The following is a 27,027-nucleotide window of genomic DNA, read 5'->3' on the forward strand; positions in this document are numbered from 1 at the left end:
TAAAGCAAATCCCATTCCCACCCAGATGCATGGCTTTGCTAACCACAGCCCAGGGACGAAGATTACGCTCTCGCAATATCTTCCTTCCCAAGTCTAGTGCCTCTCTCCCAGGAAGACTGTTTTGCAAATTAATAAACATAACTTTGTTTTTCAAACAGTGCCTAAGTATGTTCTCCTCAGCTCAAGCGTTTGTTCCACCTTTATACCTTCCTAAAAAAAGAAAATTACTCAAATCACAAGTAGACAGGAAATCTGCCATGTAAGAGGATGAATGACCGGTCAGCCTGCTTTATAACTAGACCTCATGACTGCAGAAAGGGGCTTTCCATGTGCCAAACCACACTGAAGTGAAATACGCTTCTCTCACTCTTTCAGTTCTGCACTTCTTTCTTCTTGTTTTTCAAATCTGCCAAAACTGCATTGAGAGCTACAAAATGTCCCCATATGACCGTAGTCCGGAGCCCCCCAAGGTCAAACTCATGCAACACATTTGTAGGAACTTTGTTATGAAAAGTTACAAAAATGGAAATTCCAAAATTTGCTTCTCAATGAGACATGATAGTGAAGGGCTGCTAGATGGCTCATCTCAAGTGTGAAATATATTATTGAATAAACAGAGAGTGTATTATTTAGGCAGGATTATATTTGCAACACTTCAAAATACATCTATTTTTTATAAAAGACTCCCACATAAGTGATTCATACTAGTTCCCAAAGTTCTACAGACTAAGGAAAATGAAAAAAACTACAAATAGCTAAGAGGACTAGCAGCAGGATTATTGTCACACATTCTCCTCTCTAAAACACACAGTGAGTGTTCTCATCAGTGACCCCCTGGAAGTAACCCTAAGCCCCAGCAAGGTATGGGTGTGAGCTAGAACCAGCGCAGTGGCAATCAGTGAAGCCTGAGAGGACCCTGGAGCATCAGACTGTAGTGCTGGGTGACAAAGACAGTTGACAAAGGCCAATTCAGAAGGGGGTGCTTGCCTCCTCCCCAACCTGAACTCTTTCTTCCCTGGGCAGCTAGACATCCTGCCAGCTCTTCCCTCCCTCAAGGTGAGAATGTGATGGGGAGCCATCTGTCCTTGGGAGAAGACCACAGTGGACAGCATGGAAAATGAGAGGAGGAGGATGGCTCAGTTAATCTGCCAGCAACTTTCTGCCTTAACTTATTTTTCTCTCAACTTGAGAAAAAGTAGCAGATAACTTCTGTCCCACTGATGCCCAGCCGTCTCCTCTCCTGTGAGTGAGTGACACTTCTTCCCTCTGAAGGACTTCACCATGCGGCATTCTTCTGAAGGTGAAGCTCATCTAGTTATTACTAGTTGCCTGTCAGTTTCACATGAACCCGTCTGCAGAAGACTGTGGCGTGTCATGGCTAAGAGCACAACACAGTGACTGAATCTGGGAAGTGGTCAATAACTACTATTAAGAGATATCATGGTCTTTATCTCATTAGTCTTCAATGGTTTGTCTTATAAAAGTTCACTTTGCTTGCTGTTTGGGAGTATGAGAAGCAAGGTGGTTTGGTATATTTAAACCCTGTTCAAACTAATTACAATAGGCAAAGTAGCCAAATTTCAGTTTCTTGTGGAAAAAAATGTGATTATGGTCAAGCCAATGACTATTTCTGTTTGGTTCATTTGTTTGTTCGGTTATGTGATAAACACTCATCCCCTGACTGCTGTTCAATTATGGGGGGTGGGGGGGAAAGGTAGAGATCTTTCATTATAATCTTGACATTGAATGTTGGTACCAGAACTGGCATTTCCAAAACTCACCCATTATACTGTCTGTCCCGTTGGCAGGAGGCGTACAGGAAGAGGTGCTGTAATGGTTGGTACCACTACGGTGGAAAGTGGACATTGGAGGAAGACTGGAATTGATGTCTGCTGAGGAGTGTGATGGGTAGCTCTGTAGCAAGAAGCAGAAAAAGGAGGCAATTTTCAACCATAAAATATTTAATGGTTAGTTTTATAATACTTCCTTCTGCAATGGAGAAAGCCCTTAAAATCTCAAAATATTGAAGAATACATCTTGCTTAGATCTGACAACTTTCATTTTTCAAATATTAAAACACAAAGACACATAGCTTGGATTTGCATCAAATCTAGGGGAATATGATGGCAATGTAGGACAGTAAAAAATGATTACAATCTCTAAATCTAAAAATTACTGCTTAAAAGCATATCTGTGGCCTTGGCCTGGCTGGTGTGGCTCAGTGATTGAGCCTCGATCTATGAACCAAGAGGTCATAGTTCAATTCCTAGATTGTGGGCTCAATCCCCAGTAGGGGGCATGCAGGAGGCAGCCAATCAATGATTCTCTCATCATTGATGTTTCTAGCTCTCTGTCCCTCTCCTTCCCTCTCTCAGAAATCAATAAAAACATTAAAAAAAAGCAGCTCTGTGACTTTAACAGCATAAAAAAGCACTGCTATTATTATTTCTTTGTGCGGCCTATTGATCAGGTAAGAAAGATTCTATGATACACTGAGCAAAACAACATGGTGACCTACAGGGTTTGCATTGCACTTCATCCTGACCTTCTGAACACTAAATGGCAAAGAGTAACCCATCTCAGGTCTTTTCCTGCCAAATTTGGTCACCTTTCTGAACTCCAGCAAGAACAAATGGTAAATAAAAAATTTAAAAAGTGCTAATGTTTAGCTATCTCTCTGAAGCATCAATATGTAAAGCCTTAACTCAATGACTGTACTGAATTAAATGAGAACAAGTGAACTGAGAATAACTATTTGACTTCTTACTTCATATGTCCTCTCCATTAGTGATCTTCATCTTGTTGACTGTGAAAGATCACCTTTACAGAATCATTTGGGTTAAGGCTTGGCTTTGAGTTACATTATTTCAACAGTTGTCCAAATCAGCTGCTTTTCTTGGGGCATGTTACAGTACCTGGAAGGTTGGCAAATTAGGTTCCACCCAGCGATCTGCCTGGGAGTGAGCAGGTCATTAGGAGGGTCACAGTAATATTTACAGAAAAATATCGAGCTATGTTCCTGCTCAAGATGATAAGTAGCTTAAAAAAAGGTGTTCTCATAGGCATCTGATGGGTTATAAACATGTAAAGGAAAACATTTAAGCTAAAATATACTTTTTCCTCATATGTGATATATTAATGGGCTATGGATCTTTATTATGTGATTATTGGAGAGTCTGTTAATGTTCTATATAAAATTGAGATTGGAGATGATGCTCAAAGTCAGAGGTGCTTCAAGCCCAGGCCATTTATTCACAAGGAGTGAAACCCTGGTGTCTTGGTATTTTCTTTTATTTTGAGAGGCCCATCTTGGCTCTACCTCCGCCTCGATGATTCCTCACTGCTTCCCACTCTTCCAAGACTTCTCCTCTCTGAATCCCTAATGAACTGACAACATCTTCACTGGGCCATTTAATAATATGCTGCCTTTCATTGCGATCTCTCTCACATGCATTTCCATCTATACTGTACTGTAAACTCTTTAAAGGGAGAGAATACAGTTTATATCTTTGCATCCCACAACTTGCTACTGAGTGCAGAACACATAATTCTCCTATATAGGCAACGAACAACTGGCTACTGGTGTTTAATAAATAGTGGATTGAAATGCCAGTATTTGAGAGGTAACTAAAAAGTCTGAAAAACGAAACTTTGCTTCAGAGCCAAGTCTGCCACATCCATGCTTTTGGATATATTACTTCTGCACACTCAAATAGTCCAAAGAAAGGTCAACTTCAGTGTAAAAGTTGACATACTGCCCTTAAACTTTTCCAAGTTCCCAAGAATGTCTTTCAAACTTTTAAGTTTTACGAACCTCTTTGCATGACTAAAAAATTCCTTATGCTACCTGTTAAACTCATTTCTACTTGCTACTCACAGAATACCCCAAGTGGTCCCTTGAAATTTCTTCCAGAGAATAGTAGAGTGGGGCCATTCCATAGCAGAGCTAATCTGAAACTCTGAATAAGCCACAAACACCAAACTTAGAAGAACTATTTCTGCTGAGGAGCTAAAGACTATCATAAAGTGGAGAAAGAGAGAAAGAATGAGGAAAAAGAAAATGAAAAGAAAAAGAGAAGGTTTCAGTTCTGCTCCATGTTGAGTTTCTAAAGAACAGAGAAACTTTATAAATCAGTCCCAACTATGCAAAAATCAAAACAGAGACAAATATTATAAAAAAACTATTGAAATAACTATAAATAATTATAGAATGACACAGGAAAAAAGATTATTGCATTGGTGAGAATTTTTACACCCCTTAAACCTGGGCAGTAATTCAGGATTTGACAAAGGGTTCATATTGACTTCTGAGACTAAAAAAAAAGTTCTTTCCCACAGATTTTAATGGGGAAACCCATACAATGCACCCAAATCAGTTATTTTTAGAGACTCATAGAATATGAGATGCTGAATGCAATTAATGATATTTATAACTCGATTATTTTTCAAGAAAAAGTATCATGAAAACTACTGTTACTCAAAGTCGTAATAAATACACCACAGAGAATATAAGTGATATGTTAATCACGTCTCTTGTAGAGTAGTCAGGGATCAACTACAAGAGGTCCCCTTCCAGTGGTTCCTCAACCTTCCTAATGCCGCGACCCCTTAATATAGTTCCTCATGTTGTGGTGACCCCCAACCATAAAATTATTTTTGTTGCTACTTCATAACTGTAATTTTGCTACTGTTATGAATTGTAATGTAAATATCTGATATGCAGGATGTATTTCATTGTTTGTGACCCACAGGTTGAGAACCACTGCCTGAGTCTCTTTTAGTCTAGCTATTAATACTGTCTGCCCTGCTTACTACAAAGCAAAAGGGGAAGTATGATAAAGTGCTATGGCCTTACATGCCCACTATTTATTTTTACCTTTAATGGCATAAGAGAGTGTATTTAGAATCTATTGATAGAGTAAGTGGTGATAATGTTTCCATTAGTGATGTTTTTATGGGTTGATAATTCAAAGATTGATCTCACATATAAGTAGAATCTGTATGATGGACAAAACAGAACCAGAGGCACATGGAACAGACTGACAGAGGTTAGCCAAAGAACACATATGAAGAGATTAGTGGAAGAACATATATGCATAGCCCAAGGACACAGACAACAGTGTGGTGATGGTCAGAGGAAGGGGGGAAGGAGACTAGGTGAAGGTGAGTAAAAGCAGGGTGAGTTGTGGGGGACATCTGTAATAGTGAAAACAATAAAAAAGTTAAGGAACTATAATAATTGGTAGCACATACCAAGAAGACAATTGGGCTTTAGGGTAAGGCAGGGTTTCACAACCTTGGCACTACGGATTGTACCAGGTAATTCTTTACTGTGGGAGGCTCCCCTGTGCATTGTAGCATTTTTACCAGCGTCCTTGGTCTCTATACACTAGATTCCAGTTGCAACTACACCCCCACCCCAACACACACACACACACACACACACACACACACACACACACACACACATTTCCAAATGTTTCCTGAGGGGCAAAAATCATATCTGATTGAGAATCACTAGGGGAAGCGTTTATGTTACAAAAAATAAAGACAACAGAACTTCCTTTATATTGAAATTCCTGACTCCAAGGACTATGTTACTCTGTAGTGCAAAGATCAGGCCTCAACCATGCCAGACAGCAAGGACTTCATCCTATTTTTAGAATGAACTCTGTCAAGTCATTCCAAACTTAAACCTTCTACAAGAACCATTCCAAAGCTCAACCACAAACTCCATTCTTTTGAGTGACTTTGTACGTACACTTAGGACATAGCATGGCACTGGCCCAAAGCTACAGGTGAACACTGTAAGGAACTGGCATTATTTTCAAGTGAAAAAACACCAACTGCCTACTATATACTCCAATTATTCTCAGTCAGGGTCAGATTTTTTAATGTCACTTCAAAATATTTCCGAAGGGTTACTGAAATGACAATGACCACTCGATATAACAATTCAACAGTTTCCAGTGAGAAACCATCAGTGAGAAAATTCATTTAGGATACACTACCAGAGACATAATTCATTCAGCCTTTTAAAAAAACAAAACCCCTAATCTCTAAGATCTGCTACATGATCATGTTAAGAATAAAAACCCTGTGGTTTGTGATGGATAAGTGACATCACAAATACAGCATCTGATGCAATTTACTGGGTTACTCCCTCCAAATGATCTTTCTTCCTGGTCGACAACAGTGTTTTCATTAAGCAAAACTTTTTCGAAGTGTAGTTGGTTTCCTTTACAAAGCTATATTTTTGTGTGCATTTGAGCATATTTTAAAGATACCTCCCCCATGCAGTGAATTTGGGATAAAATGAAACCACCTAAATCAAAATTCTAGACCATGACAGGGAAAGAAAAAAGAAATATAGAAGGGAAGAAAAATGTCAGGTGGACAACTCTTAAAAGGACTGAAATCCCAACATATTAGAATACTGCCAAAATCTTTTACGTGTAATCAAAACTCTCCTTGCTCATAGGACACATGTAGATTTGATCATGAGTTCCTTAGAGAAGTGGCGAATGATGATGGATAAAGAAAAATGTTAGCCAAGAAGAAATTCTAGTATAATAATAGTTGATATTTCTCTAAGCTTTCAATCTAATACCTCCAAGTAGGAGGCAGGAGAAGAGAAAATCTGAAAGCAAAGCATCTGCTATCGAGTAAAAATGTGCTGAACTTTGAGATAGTTTGTGACTTACACATTCAAACTTAGGAGATAATATAAAAGGCCAATGCTACCTTCATTTGTCTCTCATTAAAGTATAGGTTAATTGACCACATAGTGTCTCTGTCACTAGGACTAAATAAGTAGGCATATTCAAGTATTTCAGAAATCCTAACTCCTGGGATATTTTAGGTTGTTAGAATAGGATATAAGTCGCTTTCTCCATACCTCTAGTGGTTGAGCAAAAGAAAGATCACAGAAATCTAGAAAGCACTATATCCTATATCAGGACAGAGAAAGAAACCTAACTCTGGGTACTAGAAAAAAGGGGAGACTCCAAGATGAAGAGAAATGATATAAAGACTACTAATGCTAGTGGACTGGTAATAACCTTGTAGGAATGGACGTCCATACATTTCCAAAGCTAGGTTATTGCACAAGGGACTCAGTTTTATCTTATCTGCATCGCAAATCTAACTCGTGATCTAGAAGTACTCTTTCCTCCATTTAATGATAGACTTACATTCACAAGCAGATTCTTGGCTGTGGTTGTTTTGAGGCTAGAAAAAACAACAGGTTGAGTTGCTTCCTCCAGGATAAAAAGTAATTAATATTAGGATGGATGAGTGTAGGTGATGGGCAGAGTGGAAACTTTAGTAATAACAGAAAAAAGAGTAACATTCTACAGCAGTTTTCAACTGGAATGAGGCAAAAACAGAGTATCAGTAGAAGATTGGGGCTGTGGAATTAAAACTAAATATAGAAAATTTGGAATCTGTTCTATATAGAAATCCCATGGTTGCTGTTACTGATAGGAGGGTAAAGAAAAATGAACTCTTTCTCCCAGTGTGAGAGAAGCCGGTCAAGGGGAAGTGGAAATGCCCATGCATATCACTACCCTCGAAGTCTACTGACTGTCACTCTGCCCCCTGCAGTATATCCTTCAAAACTACAAATAGCAAAAAAAAAAAAAGAAAAAGAAAAAGAAAAAGAAAAAGAAAACGAAAAGAAACAGCCATAGCTGAATTCTGCAACTGAAATACAGTGTGTACTTATGTAACAAAGGAAGTTGACAGTGTGATAAAGAAAACACAGAACAAAACACAATAAACAAGAACAATGACAAGGAATCCAAAAGCACTTACAAAGGTGATCTGATTCAGTCCCATCTTTGATTATAGGAACAATACAACTGTGAGCATAATGGGTGTGTACAGTGTTGCATGCATTTGCAGAGTCCTTGTGTACACACATGGAAAGGCAAGGATTGGATTTAATAAGCCAGCTGTCTGATCCCCATTGCCATGTGAATCTGCCTTACCAAACGTTCGTGTGGATGCAGGCTACAGTAGCTGCTAGACTGTGGAATATGAGAAGAATTGCCCAGCATCCCTCCGTAGCCAGGCTGATTCATCCCACTGGAGGAGCTCCAAGGGTCACTGCTGTGATGGCCATCTGTAAAGGACAAAGAAAACCGTGACTCTTCTGAGGCATTCAGCCTTGCTTAACAGAATAGAGGTTTTTCATATACTTGAAAATGGCTGTCTCTTGTGCATTCATCTTTGTGTCAGTTAGCTGGTTACATCAGGAAAAAAGTCATCATTATTTTTCCCCGAATGACTGACTCTATATTGCTAAACAAACATAAATATTTAACATAGTAAAGTGTTCTTAGTAAAAAGCCAACTGTAAAAGAAAAACATTTCTACATGGAGTTATGTTCAGACAGCAGGGCACCTAATGATAAAGGAAACATTTCTTAGAACTATTCTGATGCTACTTTCTATGAAAACTAACCAAAAAGTTAAACTGTTCCTAAATTTTGGGGTAAAAAAATACTTGAGACATTACACAGTTGGCATGTCTACAAGTTTAAAAAGTATATAAAGAAATAAGTAATAATGAACAAGAACATCTCATATTTAAGATTGAATTTCATTGTTGTAACATATACAGTAGATAGAATTAAAGTTGCAATTACATTATGACATACAGGAAAGAGAAATCTTGAATATATCATTCTGAGTTTTTGTACCCTTTAAAAACATTTTTTGGTATATAGATATATGGCTATCTTAAGCCTTCAGTAGCAATTCAAAGAGTACACATCATAAAGTGGATAATGTCTACAGTCAATTTTGGGAGTCTGGATTTTATACAACTATGAGTTTAAAAGAGGTTTAAATTATCTTTTTATATCAAGTTAATCTTTTTGGAATACCATATTAAAAACATTCCTATAGATTCTCTGGGTCTATTGGCCTAGAAGTTACTATGGGAGATGGGTTTTGTTTGCTTTAGGTTTCTCAAATTAGGGGGGAAGAACCCATGTTACTGCTGGTTCTTTCAAGTTTTCCTTCTGTCACGTTTGACAAAAATCACTGAGTGCCAGATATATACCATGCCACCAGGTAGGTGTTAACTATATGGCAGGCTTTACTTTGTGAAAATAAGGTTATTTTCACCAGCCTTTTATTTAATAAAGGTCTTTTGAAAATGTAGGCAATAGGCAAGTTACATCTAACACTGTATCTCATGAGCCTTCTTTTTTTTCTGAGATTTTAAACTTAGAATTTAGAATTCAGAAAACTGGAATAGTTTCAGGACAGAAAGGAATAATCTATAGATTTCTTAAGAACTATGCAAGCAAAATCAAGTCTGTGATCTTGATAATTTAGGAATTGTAACTAGAAGATGGAAATTAAAGTTAAAAATAAGAGGCTGCACAGTAGTAGGTTTAAAATATGCCCCTGACAGTCTCTGAATATCTTTCCCCTAAACAGCATGTTTCTCCAAGGCCTGAATTCCCGGGGCACCATGCACCCCTCACTGAAGGAAGCCCATGTGTAATGGGGCCACAATGCACTGTTCCTGGGATGGTAATGTGAAAAAATCAGACTTTCAAAAAGTTATTATTCATCTACTTTAGATTTAGCCCTGAGATTGAGGAAGTTTAGATGTCACACATGAAGTTCAGGACCACTAACTTTTCAAATAGATGGAATATATGACGAATAAATTGAAAATATATATCATTAAAAAGGACGCTTTTGAAACATTTTGACAACATGAGGCACTATATGGAAATACATTTCGGATTTGTTAACACAGAACACTCAACCCAATGTAGACTCATAAAAATACGTATTTTACATAAATTATGCTTTTCACAGTAAATTAATATTTATCACATCCCATGATCTTGGCATAATGTTGTTTTGAAAGAATAGAATTAGACATGTGCAAATTAATTGTGCTCATCATAAATGTCAACTCAAAAAAATGTTTTGGCGTTTTGAGTATTCATATGCAGAAAAGAAAATTTGTTTCCCATACCCTGCATGGTCTGCAGGGAGAAGAACCTATTGTTTTAAACTACCCCATCTCCTTTGCAGTGTGCAGTTTAAGCAAGCCACCTCTGTGAAGGCAGGCAGAAGAAATCTATCCTTCTGTCAATTTTCTCCATGAAAATCTGCTTTTAGTGACGAATCCTTGAGTTGATAATCTTTGTAAGCACAACTAGCCACAAAAGAAGGTACTGATGCCCATGTGGATATGGCTGCTTTTTATAGCTGAAGGGGAGGAGCCTTTTGTAATGGCACAGAACACACCCAAGTGACATGCCCTGGGGTATTCCTATGAGAGTTACACCTAGGACAGGTCACAAAGATAAAGGGTCCCTGTGAACATGAGCTCCATTATGCATGGAACAAATTCTCTCTATTCCTGAGGGACCCGTTCAATTCAATTTTATAGATTTTCCATGGAATTTTACAAGTGAGCTAATAACCTAAAAGAGTTAACACTCTGAAGGGAAAGAAAATAAATCCATTTTAATCAGAATGATTTTGAGTGTGTCCACTGTAATCTAAGCGAGACACCAGGCTGCTCCCCTGGCACCTGCAGCCCTAAGTAGGCTCCCCTTGCTGTGACATGGCCCTTCCTAGAGTAGCGCAAGTAAGGAAATCTCATGGCACTTGCCAAAGACACACTCAAACAAGGCTTCCACAGCCTGGCAGAAAGAGTTAAAGTTCTGCGTACAGGGGATCTCGGTCAATTCCATACCTGAATTTCAGAGTATTAACTTGGTAATATGATCATTGCGTTCTGACAGTAAGTGTCACAGACACATCAGGAATGGAGCTTAGCTGCATCCTCTAAACTCTATTCTTACAGCAGCTGCTGTCATTTCAACCATCTTGGTCTTTTTTCAAGCAGTAGACAGGGGCTGTGCTATCAGTGTCAAGACTACAAACTCAGGGACCACACATCCACGGTAATTTAGTCAAAGACACTGGCCAGTTAGAAAAATAAATATGTTTTTTCAACCACAAAGCTATAATATTCTGCATTTGTCGGGGAAGAAAACTGGGTGTTTTGCCCTACATCAATTAGCAAGCTGAATAAAGATAGGTCACTTCATTGATCCAAATGAGATGCTTGTTCTTACCTGTGAAACAATACGTGGCTAAAATTTTAATATAAAGTTATTTATAATAACAAGTTGTCCCCTGGCATGTTAAATCCAGGATGCTCAAAATATACACTGAGTCCAAACACTTCAAAACATATACAAGCACTCTTCTTGAGGGTGAAGATGCTGAAATGATTAGTCATGGAAGACCATCCTCCAAGACATCGGTTCTTAGTAAAGCAAACCAGTCTAAGCTTAACTCATCGTTGCTGCAGGGGCTTTCATTTAAAAAACAGGTGTTAGTAAGTTTTAAGTCGTTTATTTATTTGTAATGAATGCATGACCATCAGTATTCTATACTTGTCTACTATTCCACTTCTTGGGTATCAGTTCAGCAGTCACTTGCCTCATACATGGCATGACAAGACCCAGGAAGACTCTTCGCAGTGATTTCTGGTTAGGGGAAGAGACAGCTTACCTTGCATGAAGAAGGAGCTAGGGAAAGTGCTGGCTGCTGGTTTCGAGGAAGGGTAGCCTGGCGAGTCCCTATTGTAGTCGGCAGTGCTTGCTGATGGAGCATAAACCTGAGGAAGGAGAGGCGATTTAGTTTGGCTGGCTGCATTGACCAAAGTGTTCAAGGTCCACAACAATATAAGAAGCAGGCACACAGTGCTAAATGTCTACCATGTGCATTCCCAATCGATGAAAGCCTAGAAACACTGCTCCTTTCTGAAAAACAGAAGACAACCCCTTGCCCTCAAATACTCAGTACATTTGTGTGACTGGGAGACTGGATGTGATATTTTCAAGTCACAGGCAAGAATATGTCTAGTTATAAATATGTTATATAATACCAATACGGTGATCGTGGGAGTTTAAATATCCTTTCTTTTTAAAAGCATAGGTGGCCCAAGAGCACATGAAAGGTAAAAACAGAAAGACATGCACCAAGATTCTCCCATTTTAAAAAATGTTAGCTTTTCAATTGCAGTTGGCATTCAATATGTTATTAGTTTCAGGTGTACAGCATAGTGGTTAGACATTTATATAACTTACAAAGCTTCTCCCCTTTTACTCTACCTTTTAATTAAAATTTTCACTTCTGAGAGAGAAAAGGAGAAAACACATACACTATTCAAACCAAAGAAAGTGACAAATATGTCTTGGAATATGATTCCTATAGTGCCAGCTTTTTGCAGATGCATGAACAAGGCCACTAAGAGCCAGATCTACATCATAGACCACCAACAATCAGTGTGCAAAGAAGGGGGTAGCCCTCCTTTATAGTTCTTCTTATATTTCTGTGTGCAGTTAAATAAAAAAGTGTGCCACAATCCCAATTTGCTTACATTTGTTTACTAATACTCATGAGATCTGGGGAACTGGGTCTTTATAAAAATAACCAGTGTATTTTTCTCTTTATGTTTCCCTTAAAGATGACAGCATACTGGAAAGGCATAAATTCATAAGGTACAGTTTAACTGTAATTGATTTTCCCCTTGCCTTTTTTGCTAAATATAATTTTTTAAATCCCCATTTTCGTTTTCTCCAGAAGTTCCTCTCTCCAGATGGTGGGGGACTGAGCACTGTCGTCCTCCTGAGGAAACGGATACCTTCCTCCTCCATTTTGAAGCAGCAGCGCTCACAGAATTGGCAGTGAGCCCATGTGAGACTCACAGGTCACAGTACAAGAGAAATTCACCAATAAAAAGGCAACGGCAGGGTTACCAAAAAAATAAAAGAAAATAACTCCCCCCCTTTTTTTACAGCACACATCAAATAAACACCCTACGATAAATTATATAATTGCTCTCAGAACACCATGAATCACAAACTAAGTATTACTATAAGGTTTAGAATTTCACAAAGGATAGGTCCACAGAGACAGATGTGGAAAAATATGCATACACATACATACATCAAATAAATGCTACATATGCCCCACAGTGCCCTTGAAAATTGGGAGGTCCTGGAGATCGAACAAAACAAAAACAAACCAGAAAAACCCATGTGCAATTTAGAAAACAAGGATTTTTCCTGCGTCATGGTGGGAAAGAAGCCCTATATTTCACAGGCTATATTTCATTTTCTTTTTAAACGTTCTTCATATTTTAAATGTATAAATAGCTATTGGCCTCTATTTTCAAAGGCCTTACAATAAGGGGGGGATTTTTTAAAATATATTTAAGGGACAAAAAATAAAACTTAAGCCAGGAATCCCCAAACAAATTAATACTCTCAGTTCTGCAAAGCAAAACCCAGTATTTTCTTGAGAACTATACAATTAACAGTTTCAAAATGCTCCTAAATGTATTCGGAGAAGGTCTTAAATGTAGGGTAAAAAGATAAAAGAAAACATTACCTTCTAGAAAAGGGGGAAATTGGAAATTAGATCATCTCATTCCAAGAAGAGTATGAGCATAATATGACTATAATATATCTATCTACAGGCCATTAGCCTGACAGCTATTTGGCCAGCCAGTGTTAATATATAGTACTACGTGTTATCGCCAAATTTCAGAAATTAATATATTTACTATAAAACTGAAAATAAACTCGAACTCATTATTAAACCATATTTTAAAATAATGGAAATAACTCACTTTAAGATAATAGTTGAGTTTTAATTATATATTTCACTACATTATCCTTAAACATGTACTAGTATATTATTATATCAACATCATTTGATTGCTCCTAAGGTTAATTTTTCCCTCCTAATTTGGATGGAATTATTTGTTAATTCTTTTGTGAAATAAGGTCAAACTTTGGTAATTTTGTTCATGTATAAGGAAGTTACGTTGATTACCAATTATGATCAAGCTTAAAGATCTGTGGGTAAGATCATCTACTCCAAATTAATAAATGCTACCTGCATGAAAAATAATATCGATGTGATTAAAAAAGTTCTTAGGGCATCTTATACCATCCGATTTGTTTTTCTGGTGTTGTAGCCAAATGATGACTCTTTAGACAAGACAGAAATCTTTGTTAACAAGAAATGGACCATTGTTTAATGGCTTTAAAAAAAAAGGAAATTTCTGCATATTTTATAAATTTTCTTTACACCATAATGTAAAGATCAGGTATAATGTCATTTACAAACTTCATCCTTGTCACTGCAAAAGGTATAAGTGCTCTAACTATTTGTTTATACAAATAAATATCACACAGAACTTATACTTTTAAAAGAAGAAGAAATAAAAATTATTTATTTTAACTATAAGAAAATTCAATAAAGAAATGATCAAAGCAGCTGCTAACAATATGTGACTTGATCAAACTGCACCGCTATCAACTGCTCTTTATTTTCCACTTTTTAAAGGTTACTTTCTTTAAAAATAGAGACGGAGGTATCAGATAATATTGGTGAAAACAGAGTGGTCATAATGTTCATACTTCAGTTATTCTTCATGTTTTCATCTTTAACAACCCAGATGATCAGTGAGCTGCTTCAATATTTTTAGTTTAGTCAACTATTTTGCCAATTTCTCAACCAAAAGGCTTCAGAGGACAGGTTTCAATAAGGTGTTCAATAGAGATACTAAATTCAATAAGAAAAACTCACGTAATTTAATTTTAATTATTACTATTCTATGCAAATAGAAAAATGTTGTACACATTTGTTAAATAAGATAACTTTTTACTTAACAAAACAATAACAAACATCAAATAGTTGCAATCATTTTTAATGACTAACACCAGAAAATCAGTACAATGAAAAATAGAATTAAAATCCCAAACTCTAGTTCAATGTACTGAAGTGACTCTCCACCAGTGAAACATGAGGAAAGTCTAAAGGGAAACAAAAATCTACATTTAGTTTTTCTCTGATATGGTAGCTTAGATCAAGGTGACTTTTGTCATTCCGATTCCTCCCATAAGGGTGACTGAAGAAGTGAAAAATTTTTGTTGCAAAATTGGGAATGGGGAGACTTGGCCATAGCTTATAGGCGACAGCCTTTTAATGAACAATTTGTTGAATAAAAGCTTCATGGAACACTAATAACAAAGTACAGTTAATATTCAAAGTAAACACTACATCTTTTCCTTACAATCCTGAATTTAAATCAAAACCATGAATATAAAAATCCTGAGTTTAACAAAGCTCTCTAGATAAGATTAAACCCTGAACTGATAAAAACAACGAATGTTTTCATATTTACTTTTTGTTAAACCCGTAGCAGTATTACTATTGTACATTAGCTGTTCCATCCAATGGTCCTGATTATCCTTTGTGCAGCCATCAAAGAAACAACAATATGACCCATGCTTTTAAACTAGAACCTCTGCCTATTAGAAAAGAAGAAAACTAAGCAAAAAAAAAAAAAGGAAGTAGCAGCTCCTACTTTTTATAAATTGAAATTTGTAATTATCAATACAAGGCTTTTGTGGCCATAGTTTGTAGACATATTCTTGTGGGGTCTCTTAATTACCTTTAAGAAAATAAGATATGGTATATTCAGAGTGAAACTAGAATATGTTCATGGTATTTGCCTCCTGAAATGGGAAGCTAAACTGAGGAGATCAAGTAAAGTGGTTACAGCTCATGTATAATGGGTGATAGACAGTGAATTACACAGTACACCTTTAACATTCCTTCACATTACTACCCCTTTGAGATTCTGCACATATCTGAACATATAATTTCCAAAGAGAATCAGTTCAGAGTAACTAAGACAGTGTGATCAAAACTTTCAGACCCTTAAAAAGTGGCTATATGCTCCATGGTGAATAGAAAAGAGCAAAGCAGAATTATGCCTCAGATTCCCAAGTGCCAGCGAGGCTCGCTTAGCAGCTCAGACCGTGGGAGATTTCACAGATATTCTGAAGTGTGGCAGTTAAACACTCAAATGCCAAGAGTTTGTAGTGTGAGCCTGATGTTTTCGGACGGGGCATAAGCTTTGAAGCTTCCTAGCATCTAATGGGGAAACGTTCTTAGATGGTCAGCTCACACTACTCAGGCAACTAACTGGATTGGACCCTCAACTCTTACAATATTGTTTGAAGGACGCGGGTCACAATAAGAGAAAAGCACGGCCCAGGGGCAGTGATCCCTCCACGTGTAGAAGATGTAAATGGACACTGTAATTGGTCTTTGTGACCAAGTTAAAGATACTAGTATATTGCCAGCTGATCCATAAAGCGAGAGGAAGATGTACTTAAAAGAGACAGTCTCCCGGTAATACAGAAACAGGTTTGGCAGGATAGGAGAAATTACCCAACTCTGGAACCAGATCAACTCTCTTCAAATTCCAGCTTTCCCAATTAGTTGTGAGGACAAAACAAAGCAATTTATCTCTCAGAGCCTCAAGTTTCCTTTGTCAAATGAGGCTATCTTATTCTTATTGTGAGGATCAGAGATAATATCTATTCAGCATTAGTACTAACATATTGTAGTCACTCCATAAATGATAGTATTATTTATATCTTGTTGTAAGTGCTACTTATTGCTTATAGCTATTTTTAACATGTCTAGAATGGAGCTGTTCAATATAGTAGCCATTAGTAATATGTGGTTATTTGAATTAAGCTGAATTAAAATTAAATAAACTAACATAATTAGTCCCTCGGTCACAGTAGCCACATTTCAAGTGCTCAGCTGCCACATATGGCCATTGGCCATCACACTGTACATCACCAACACAGAACTTTCGACCATGGCAGCAAGTTTATTGGAAGTGCTGGTCTAGAGACATGCTTGTCTGTGAAGAGACCTACTGGGCATGCGCATCACCCTCCATTACAGCATCTATTTGCAACAATGCCAGCTTGTTTAAGACCTCGTGTTCCCTTTAGGCTACAAAAGCAAGAACTCTTCTGCTGGACTAGAGAGAGAGGCAAATTTCTACGTACCTATCCCTAGTACCTAGTATACAACTGGTGTGTAATAAAAGTTGACATTATTGAATGGCAGGACAATAAAGCTTGAACTGAATTTTAACACTTTCTGATATTGTGTGTTCACAAAATTGGTAATTGAGTCCCTCCATTCTACTCTTCCTTTGTTTTTATTGCTTTTTCTTTTTAAATCTTTTTGTAGCACTTCTTTACAGCTGTTCCTTTCTCCTTCCACCTGCTACCCACTGTCCTGCCTCTTAGCATGATATATTTAAAGCTCAAGTAAGTTCAACTTCATTTTACAAATGAGCAAAAAGAAGAGGCTAAAGGAGTTACCCAGGGGCCTAGACAGTGCCCAGGCTCCCGATTTCTTGTCCAGTCCTCTTGACACTCTCCTTCCAAAAGTCTTTTTTAGTTTTATAACTTAAGTATTCTAATGAACAGTAAAATGGCATGAAAGGTTGATAAATAGGTTCAAGTAACCGTTGAAATATGTTCTTATACGGTTTAAAGGCAAAATGAGTAACACTCAAGAGCATATAATAGTAACGTAAGGCAATATACAACCTAAGAGTACAAAAAAGACAAACTACAGAAATAAAAATTATTCACCTGATATATTCTCAGTATAATTACCAAGTCAAGAAATATTTACTAGTGGAAAGTGATCCTACACTTCATTTCCAAGTGATGGTTAAAGGCTGGTTTGCATTATTATCACATAAATAGGAAATCTGTTTAGAGATAACACATAAATGTGTGCAGTATATTGACAGATAGATATTTAATTATAAATGGAAAATTTTGGGGTATAAGCTGTTGAAAAGCCTATACATTTAAATCAGTATAGGCTTTCATAGGAAGTAACCAAATAGTTTAAGTTTCCTAAAATAAATCTAGTAGGAAGAGTTTTGCTCCTCAAACTGTCTTTATTGCTAGTCTTATTTTTTTCACAATTATAAAAAATGTGTAAAATCTACCATTCATGTGTATGATATTCATATTTTATTTGTGCTAACAAATAATGACCTGTCTTCACTCTAACATATATTGCAAAAATATATGAAAGTGAATATGTATATAATCTCCAAAAAATAAATTCCTTGAATATGTAATATATTTAGAATACAAGTTACTTTAAACATATATCCATATTTCCCATCACAAATGTCACATATAATTTTTCTAACCTTCTAAATATCAGTTGAGTTTCCATGATCTACTAATGAGTAAATTAAATCTGAAGCTAAATCCAATAAATGAATTAGAGCCAAATGTTTTATCCTTCTCAGACACCAAATTTCCTTTTCTGTGTTAAGTAGTAGTAAAATGGTAACAATTTCAATACCCTTATTTGTTCATATATTTATTGATCAAATTATATAACTGAAAGATATAAAAAAGACCCAAAAGAAAGCAACAGGGAGGCGAAACAGGGACCTGAATGTTCTGCGACATCAGGAGTTGTGTAAGCACACACGATGGGCAGGCTGGGCCCAGGCACTTCTCTGCCAGCCCCTCCAGCCCACACAGGCTCAGTGGAGCTGCTGAAACAAAGTGAGCCCGACCCATTAAGTGTGTGCCTCCTGTGTTCGTTATGGCCAGGCAGCTCAATCATGTTCTTCTTGTCTTCAATTAAAAAGGCAAGGATATTCTTATGTGTGTTTTTTCTTCTTCTTAAATATAGCTAGCTGCAGTGCATTTTTCAAAACTCTAAATCAAATTTCAAACTCTAAACGAAAAAAACAGGAGTCCATGTAGCCTTTGACATGTCTAGAAATTTACAAGGAAGAAAAAATCCTGCTTCAACAACAACAACAACAACAACAACAACAACAAAAAAGAAACGCAGAATCACTAATAATTGCATAACAATATTACTGGGATTTAAATCTACAGAGGCTCACTCAAACTATATTGCAGACCTAGAGCATTTCGTGATTTTTTAGTTGTTTTCACATATTATCCTACAACCATCTCAGTAATGTATGCAAGAAGTTAGCAATTAGGAACAAAGAAAAGAAGTAATTTATTATGGAATCACAGTTTAGCACTCGCCAGATCTGGAAAAGGACCTAGTCCCAATGCCTGCCAGCCCCAAGCGCTTGTCATAGTTGGCATGACAAAATGATGACAATGATAAAAATACTAACAGTTTACTTACGATATGCTAGACACTATTCCAGCAAAAGTGTGCATATAATCACTTTGTCTTTACACTAATCCTATTTATTATCAGATCAAATTCACAAATAAGGAATTTGAGGCACAGAGAAGTTACCTTGCTCAAAGTCATACAGCTAGTTACGTGGAAAAACTGGAATTCAAAATCATGTCTTTTGACCACCAGTCTACCACATTTCCTCTTGATAGTTAAGGCTTCTTTCTTTTTAGGGTAATCATGGAGGCCTACCAGAAGCCAGCTTTGTAGAGTCCTGGGTCCCCTACACTTCCTGGCCATTCTGCAGTCCAGGGCCTGGGAACACTGTTCTCCCAGAAGAGAACACTGGGTGATCCCAACCAGGAAAGCACGAAGGAACTTCCTGTGTCCTCCTGCAAGGAGGATCATCCATCTGTCTTCCAGACACAAAGCTGAGCAAAGATTTAGCAAGAATTAGTACTCCTATTAAAGGTACTGAAGACAGAGAGGTTAAGGAATCTGTTGAGCGGTACACCTGGGTTTAGTAGTGAAATACAAAGACACTAAATTGATAAAAAGTACCATGTTATTTAAAGCATTCACGTGAAGTGTGAATATAGTCCTGTCTAATGTGTACTCGCCTCTGGCTACAAATACTTCTTTTTATTTTTACACCTGCATTTCTCGTGCTCTTGGCTCTTCCTGAGCAGACACTGTATGTTTGCTATTACTTTCAACGTGGCGTATCCCAGGAATGTCCACTGCTAACGTTTTGAGTACTTGGCCATGGCTGAGGATGCCTTCAGCTGATCAAATTACACCTGGCTAAAGAACTCTTTGAAATACTTAATTGCATAAAATGTGGTTAAGGTGAAACCTGACTTCTTCCTGGTTACATTCTTTTTGTTACTTATTCATGTGAAAATTGGCTTCATCACCAGATTCAGGATTGGCACAGATAAAAGATTGGATAATAAGCACATCACAACTCTTTAATATATTCTAACACCCCAATTGTTTCTGAGCTTTTATTTATTAAATATTCATCAGCAATTAAAGGTAATAGTAAGGAGAACATGACTTATTATTTCAATTAATTATTATCTCTAGTTATCTTAAGTCATAAACAGATGTAGTACATTATTTATATCTTTATTTACAGCTACACATCAAATTCATGATTGTCCATTTTTCTAATGGATCATCTCCCATCTCAGTACTACTTCTGCCTCTTTGGCTACCAATTGTTTGCTTTTTTTAGATAACAACTACTGCTTATTAGGAAGTGTTGGAACATAAAAACAGTGTTGGTTATACTGCCAATAAATAGCTCTGTGACCTTTGCAGGCATTTTTTTTTTCATTAATTAATTGAGGGCAGCATGTCTTTCAGATGACAACACATTCTAAGATGTTATAATAAAAAGATTTAATTTTAGGTTTATTCCAGTGCTAATCATCACTGTTTCTCATGTATTCTAGTCAATACTTAAGAAGGCCTGGTAAGAGAGTCAAAGAAACAATAAGCTTAAAAACAGTATGATGAAAAAATGTGCAGGTGCACTGTGTGTGTGTGTGTGTGTGTGTGTGTGTGTGTGTGTGTGTGTAGTACCTGGCACAGCACAGGCTCAAGTAGTTCTAAGTGCACATAAGAATGAATGAATAAACACATTACACACAAGATACACGTCAAAGTAAGAATAACATCACACTGGAGAAAGATAAACATTCATTGTGTCTGACAAAACAGATTCTAGTGCTTTTTACTTCTCAATGTGTTTTAAGGCTGAGCTTTCTTTGGAAGGTGAAGGCAATTATGAATAATAGTCCATATTGAAGATTTCTCAGAGTACCAGTCCCCACCCTTTTCTCTTTGAACCCAGGTCCATAGGTTGATGCCTGAAGTCTAGTGCTAACATCCTTTACTGGATGTTAACAGGTGTGTCTTTTACACAGGGATCTGGGCTCTAATAAGTTTGGACACCACTGAAATAAGTCAATTACTGCAGAACTTAATGTACATCACTATAAGGGGCAAAAGCTTGTATCCCCAGAAAAATTCCATGGTCACAAATGCGCTTGTCAACACATCTCCAATCATCCCCCATCTTGGGAAATAGAAATGCTGCTACAGTTTGTTAGCAGTTACTACACTTCCATGTGATGAAGTCTTAGATCTTTTCTCAATAATTAATTTTGAAGAATGAGAGGAAAAAGGAGAAAGCAGGAGGGTATGGTGAAGGCTTTATAAGAAGGGGAAGCAGAACCAAACAAAAATGCTGATTTCTTTAGAGTCTGACCATGTACTACCCTTAATGTGTCATTCCTAGCCCTCCAATCCTGAGTGTCTTTACTGCTGTGTTTGTATATAATCACCAGGGATGGCCAGAGAGCCATCGTAACTAAGTACACATTCCTCCCCAGGAAGCAATAATGATTGGGAAGAAAATTGTGTGAGATAAAAGCAGAGAGACACACTTTCAAGAGCAAAGACCCAAGCAAGAATGAAAAGATAGTGAGACAAGATTCTAACAGAGATCGAAAAGACAAGAGGAATACTCAAAGAAACATTCACAAAAGGGAATACATACTTCACTGGATACCTTCTTTGGCCTCGAACTTAATTGTATACAAGGAAATTTGCTGAAATTCTCTGATTAATCATTATTAAAAGTTCCTACCTTTACAGTATTTTAAATTATAAAATCTGTCTGCATCCATTATCTTACTTAGTAATCAGTTCGAGAAAGATTATCTATCTAAAGCAGCGGTTCTCAACCTGTGGATTGCGACCCCTTTGGCGGTCGAACGACCCTTTCACAGGGGTTGCCTAATCCTGTATATCAGATGTTTACATTATGATTCATAACAGTAGCAACATTACAGTTATGAAGTAGCAACGAAAATAATTTTATGGTTGGGTCACAATAGGAGGAACTGTATTTAAAGGGCCAGAAGGTTGAGAACCACTGATAAGGGATCAACCCTCTCACCCCTGTTCTACACTAGGAAACAGAAGCTGAGGAGAGTAGGTGCCTTTCTTCCCCAGGGGTCACATGGCTCTATGAGGGCAGCAGAGCAGGTCAGAACCCAGGTCTTTTCACCCCGAATCCCAGGTCAGAACTGTTAGCACCTGACCAGAATGCCCTTCCAGACCACCTAGGAATCTGGAGATCAAATTTCCATATTAGTAAATGAGACCTACCCATGCTAAGTATAGTTATGGATGAATTCTACGCCGTACTTTGAAGCATCCAACTTAACTCTGGGTGCTTCATACATATGTCTTCATCTTCGGCTTACCAAGAGGATTGTTATGAACAGTGAGTTTCCAATCTGGTGAAGTTTTGAACAGGAATCACTGCCATGGTACACTGTAAAATTATTACCCATTCTCCCTTTCATAAAGCCAAAAAAAACTACAAATTATCTTTCTTTGTCAAAACATATGGCTCTAACTACTTTCAACTAAAAACAAAAGCATGAAATAATTACCAAATGTATGACTCTGTGGCACAGATTGAAGTGAAAAAAAAAAGTATGCAAATTGTCAACATCTATATCCAATCAACCATTTCTCTATCTAATATCCATTCAAATACCTGCTCCTCCCCCATATCCAGGGCAAACTTTTAGGTGAAATCAGCCAGCAATATTTCACTGGCTTAACTCATAGCAGAGCTTCTAGCTAGCACAAGGCCAGGTGCTTGGGTACATTAAAAACAAATTAAGGGCCCAGAATTTTCATTACTGGCTATTTGAGAGATTTCAGATGTATAACTAGCAACTAGAAAATGTCAGAAGAAACATTTTGTATGTTTATACAAAATAAATATAACTTTTTCTTTATGCAAAAGAAATAACCCATTAGGATAGTTTTTTTTAAAAAAAAACCTCTCAAAGGAGGTGAGAAAATAAAAAAGGGCAACAATATTCTAACAAAAATAGCTCATACCTTCAGGCACATTTAAAATATAATTATGTTGACTTTCTCTAATATTTAAATTTCAGACATTTTTTCACTTTAAAACTTCTTAATTTTAAAGATATACAGTTTAAAGATCTGCCACCTCTATTATTGTTCTGGAATAATAAGAGTATAAGTAAATATGAACAACAGTAATTTCTTTAACAATAAAAATTACAATAAGAATGTAATTTATTTCCAAGAAATGAAATCTCTGATAACTAAATTACTTTGTTCAAGAATTCTGAATGTCTAAAATAGAAATGAAAAATCCAGATGATTGCTTAACATTAAGATAAGGGAAGCAGTTTAAATTCTTAATGTTGATGAAATTAATGAGAAAATGTTTTCACATGAAAAGAAATACAGAAGTTTTACATAATAAAAGGCACAGAATTGATGCCTTTTCCCCCCTTGAAAACTAGTATGAAGTGAGAAATTAACAGAAATATACAGAAAGGTTAAAAAGGAGGAGGAGATGTTTTCTTTTTTCTGGTGGAGAAACACCCATTAAATACATGGGTGGGGCAAAGTAAGTTTACAGTTGTGAATATACAAAACACAGTTATTCTTGCATTATTACTTATTAGTTACTAGAGGCCCAATGCATGAAATTCATGCAAGGGACTCGGCCCTCACAGACCAGGCTTTGTCCAGAAGGTTGTTCGAAGGACATCCGGAAGGTCGTTTGGCTGTCCAGTCTAATTAGCATATTATGCTTTTATTCTTATAGATTGCATTTATTTTTTTGTTATCACTGTAAACCTACTTTTGCTCATGCCTGTATATAATTCTTTGATTACATAGTGAGGGCACATTAGGATGTCTGCCTGGAACATTTTAATCTCCAAGTAGATCTGGGCTTTTCTCCGAATCCTTGATAGATAGATAGATAGATAGATAGATAGATAGATAGATAGATAGATAGATAAGTGTATAGTGTGTATGTGCATATTTGTGTGTATGATAAAATTAAAGGTTTATAAAACATGGCAGCAGGGAGATGGGAAGGACCTGTTTAACGGGCATGGGGTCACCTTTATGAGTGATAAAAATGTTTTGGAACCAGACAGACGTGGTGGTTGCTCAACATTGTGAATGTACCAAATACCACTGAATCGTTAACTTTAAAAAGGTTTTTTTATGTTATGTGAATTTCACCTCAATTAAAACAAAACAGTGTAGCAGGCCTATAATTTATCTGTTGTCCTTCACTCAAAAAAATATTAGTGAGGACCCATCTGTAGGGAAATGGTATTCCAGGAACAGAGAGCACTAAGGATGGCCATATTTGCTAAGCAGTAAACTCTGTCATCAGTTGCCAGATAGAAAATTTAGGTAAGTAATGTAGCCATTATTAGGTGACGAGGTTGCTTTTCCATTGAAATAAAAATGTTCTTACTGAAGTCACTCATGATCTCTTTGTTAGCAAATTCAATGTTCTTCATTCTAGTAAGTAAATGAACTTATGTCTCTCCCTCATTGTCAGAACTGTCTAAAGCAGCGGTTCTCAACCTGTGGGTCGCGACCCCTTTGGAGGTCAAACGACCCTTTCACAGGGATCGCATAAGACCATCTGAAAACACATATTTAATTACATATTGTTTTTGTGATTCATCACTATGCTTTAATTATGTTCAATTTGTAACAATGAAAATACATCCTGCATATCAGATATTTACATTACGATTCATAACAGTAGCAAAATTACAGTTATGAAGTAGCAACGAAAATAATTTTATGGTTGGGGGTCACCACAACATGAAGAACTGTATTAAAGGGTCCCGGCATTAGGAAGGTTGAGAACCACTGGTCTAAAGTGACACTGTCTCATTGTCTTAGGTAAGCTAACCAGCTACAGAAATGGTCTCTAATGTGCCCGAAGGAGCAGGAGACCATCTTTCATGTTTGAACTGTCATTTGGAAAATACATATTGTAACTTCTGCCACTACACAGACATTTGGTGCAAATAAAACAAGACACTTTGAACAAGTATGGACCTCGTTTCTCATTTGTACAGCATGTTCAGCACCCTGGTCAGAATTAAAATATATTTGGATGACGATGAGTCTGTTTTCTTCTTTAACAGAAAACTTCTTGAAATGTGGACAACTTATTTAGCTCCTTTCTCTAACAAGTACAAATAGCAATGTGTACTAGTGGTAAAATATAAACAGGATTATGGATCAAACATTTTTTTGGAAAAGATGGAGCTCAAAAAGTTTTAATTGAACATATTTAATATTCTAAGCTTTCCCAGCACTATACTTTAGAAATCTGTAACTTCTATAAATTACACAAGTTTTATTTCCCATAAAATACTATAGGCTCCTTAGGGCAGAGGGTGTGACTTAGAGTACACTCAATGCAATTATCTTGCCGACACCAAGTGTCCAAAAAAACATTTATTAAACCAACAAGGGAAACAGCCAAAGTGAAAGAGAACCAATGCTTTCCTTCCGTCACAAAGTTTACACAGCAGATTTTTATAGTATTGAAGTGCCTTACAGAACTACAGTTCAAGCCATCTTTGTTGAGAAAAACTACCCTCAGAATCATAAATGGCTGAGGTATTACACATGAGCATGAGCCTCTATGGATTATCAGGGAAAAGATGTCATGTGGAGATAACACAGATGTAAAAGATACTATGCTAAAATTCCACAGATGTCCAGCACTGGATGTGCAAAATTTCTCAAGGAACTCATCCATATAGAATTTATGAGCATTTCTGACTTGCTATATTTGTGATATCTGTTCCTTAGTTTCTGTGTCCAGATTTTAAAAATAAAGATTGCTTGAAATTATGACAGTCAGCCTGTGACTTAAATTTTCCAAAAAAAGATTGAAAAATTTAAACAGAAGTCATAGGCAGGTTAAAAACACACATTATACTTCATGATGTGTTCTACTATTTCCATTTGATGGGTACTCAAAAACAGACTGGACTGTGATAAGGAGGCATAACACAGAATACAGAACTCCAGCTGCACTCACCACTTTAAAAACCCTCCCTTTGCATCTGCCATCTAATTCCTTCTTTTCTTTCCTGGGTCTGTTCAGGTCCCACTAAACCTGATTGGTCTGTACAGCTCGTTTTGCCCTTTGCATGTCTTCTAACTTGTGTTACTGCCTTCTGTTTTATATTTATGGTCTACTTTCCCAAATATGTTCCAATTCCCTCAGGGGGTGTCTCATTCTTTCCATCACTCTCTCTGTCTGGTAGATAAGATGCTTGATGCTCATTTTCTAGCGATGATGATAATGATGACACTGATGATGGAAAAGCATCTTGCTGTGCCCTTTCTCCACTTCTTTACTTTCCTTCCACATCCGCTACTCCAATGAAACTGCTCAAGAGTTCCTGGATACTGCAGCCAAATGTCACTTTTATCTCTCAGTAACATCTGACACTGTTGACTATTTCCTCCTTCTAGTCAGATCTTCTTTCCTTGGCTTCTGTGACTATGTCTTCCTGATGTTCCTCCTATCCCTCTGGACTTTTAAATTCAATTATCTCTTGGGCATACCCATTTGAAGAGCTCCTCATTACATTCACGATAAAATCTAAACTCCTTAATTGGGTGCACAAGGCACTTTATGATCTAGCCACTGTTTATCTTTTCAGTCCTCTCTTACTATTATCCTTATGCACTATGATCTCTAGCCATTCTGAACTACTTCTTTATAATGGGACATGCCATTCTCTTCCTTGACCCAGTTATTACCCTTGCATTTTGTCTGCTTAATTTCCATTCATCCTTGGACCTCACTTCCTCCAGAACAACTGGGAGACAGGTGCCCTCCCCGTGTCTACCTTTAGCAGCCGTACTCCCCCGCGGGTGCATTATCAGACTAAATGCAGCAGTCAACTCCGTGTCTGTCTTGTTCAGAGGTATATTCCAGCACCTGACTCTTGTACACATTCAAGCTTCTTGACAATTGGGAGACATGTACCCTTCCTGTGTCTACCTTTAGCAGCCGTACTCCCCCTA

General features: G+C 37.0%; 1 protein-coding gene across 31 annotated transcripts in view; it reads right to left on the reverse strand.

The window, feature by feature from the left end:
• TCF4 (transcription factor 4) overlaps positions 1-27,027 on the reverse strand; it is a 340,777-nt gene that overhangs the window by 45,002 nt on the left and 268,748 nt on the right. For all 31 annotated transcript variants that reach the window (XR_001363545.1, XM_005873627.2, XM_005873628.2 and 28 more), the window contains 3 exons: positions 11,563-11,668; positions 7,992-8,125; positions 1,782-1,914 (listed from right to left, as the gene is read on the reverse strand). Coding sequence is in view for 30 of the 31 variants with exons in the window: in XM_005873627.2 (XP_005873689.1) it covers positions 1,782-1,914; positions 7,992-8,125; positions 11,563-11,668 (373 nt within the window). In the remaining variant the exon portion in view is untranslated. The remainder of the gene's footprint in view (positions 1-1,781; positions 1,915-7,991; positions 8,126-11,562; positions 11,669-27,027) is intronic.

The sequence above is a fragment of the Myotis brandtii genome, unplaced genomic scaffold, assembly GCF_000412655.1.
Source record: "Myotis brandtii unplaced genomic scaffold, ASM41265v1 scaffold416, whole genome shotgun sequence".
Lineage (NCBI taxonomy): Eukaryota > Metazoa > Chordata > Mammalia > Chiroptera > Vespertilionidae > Myotis > Myotis brandtii.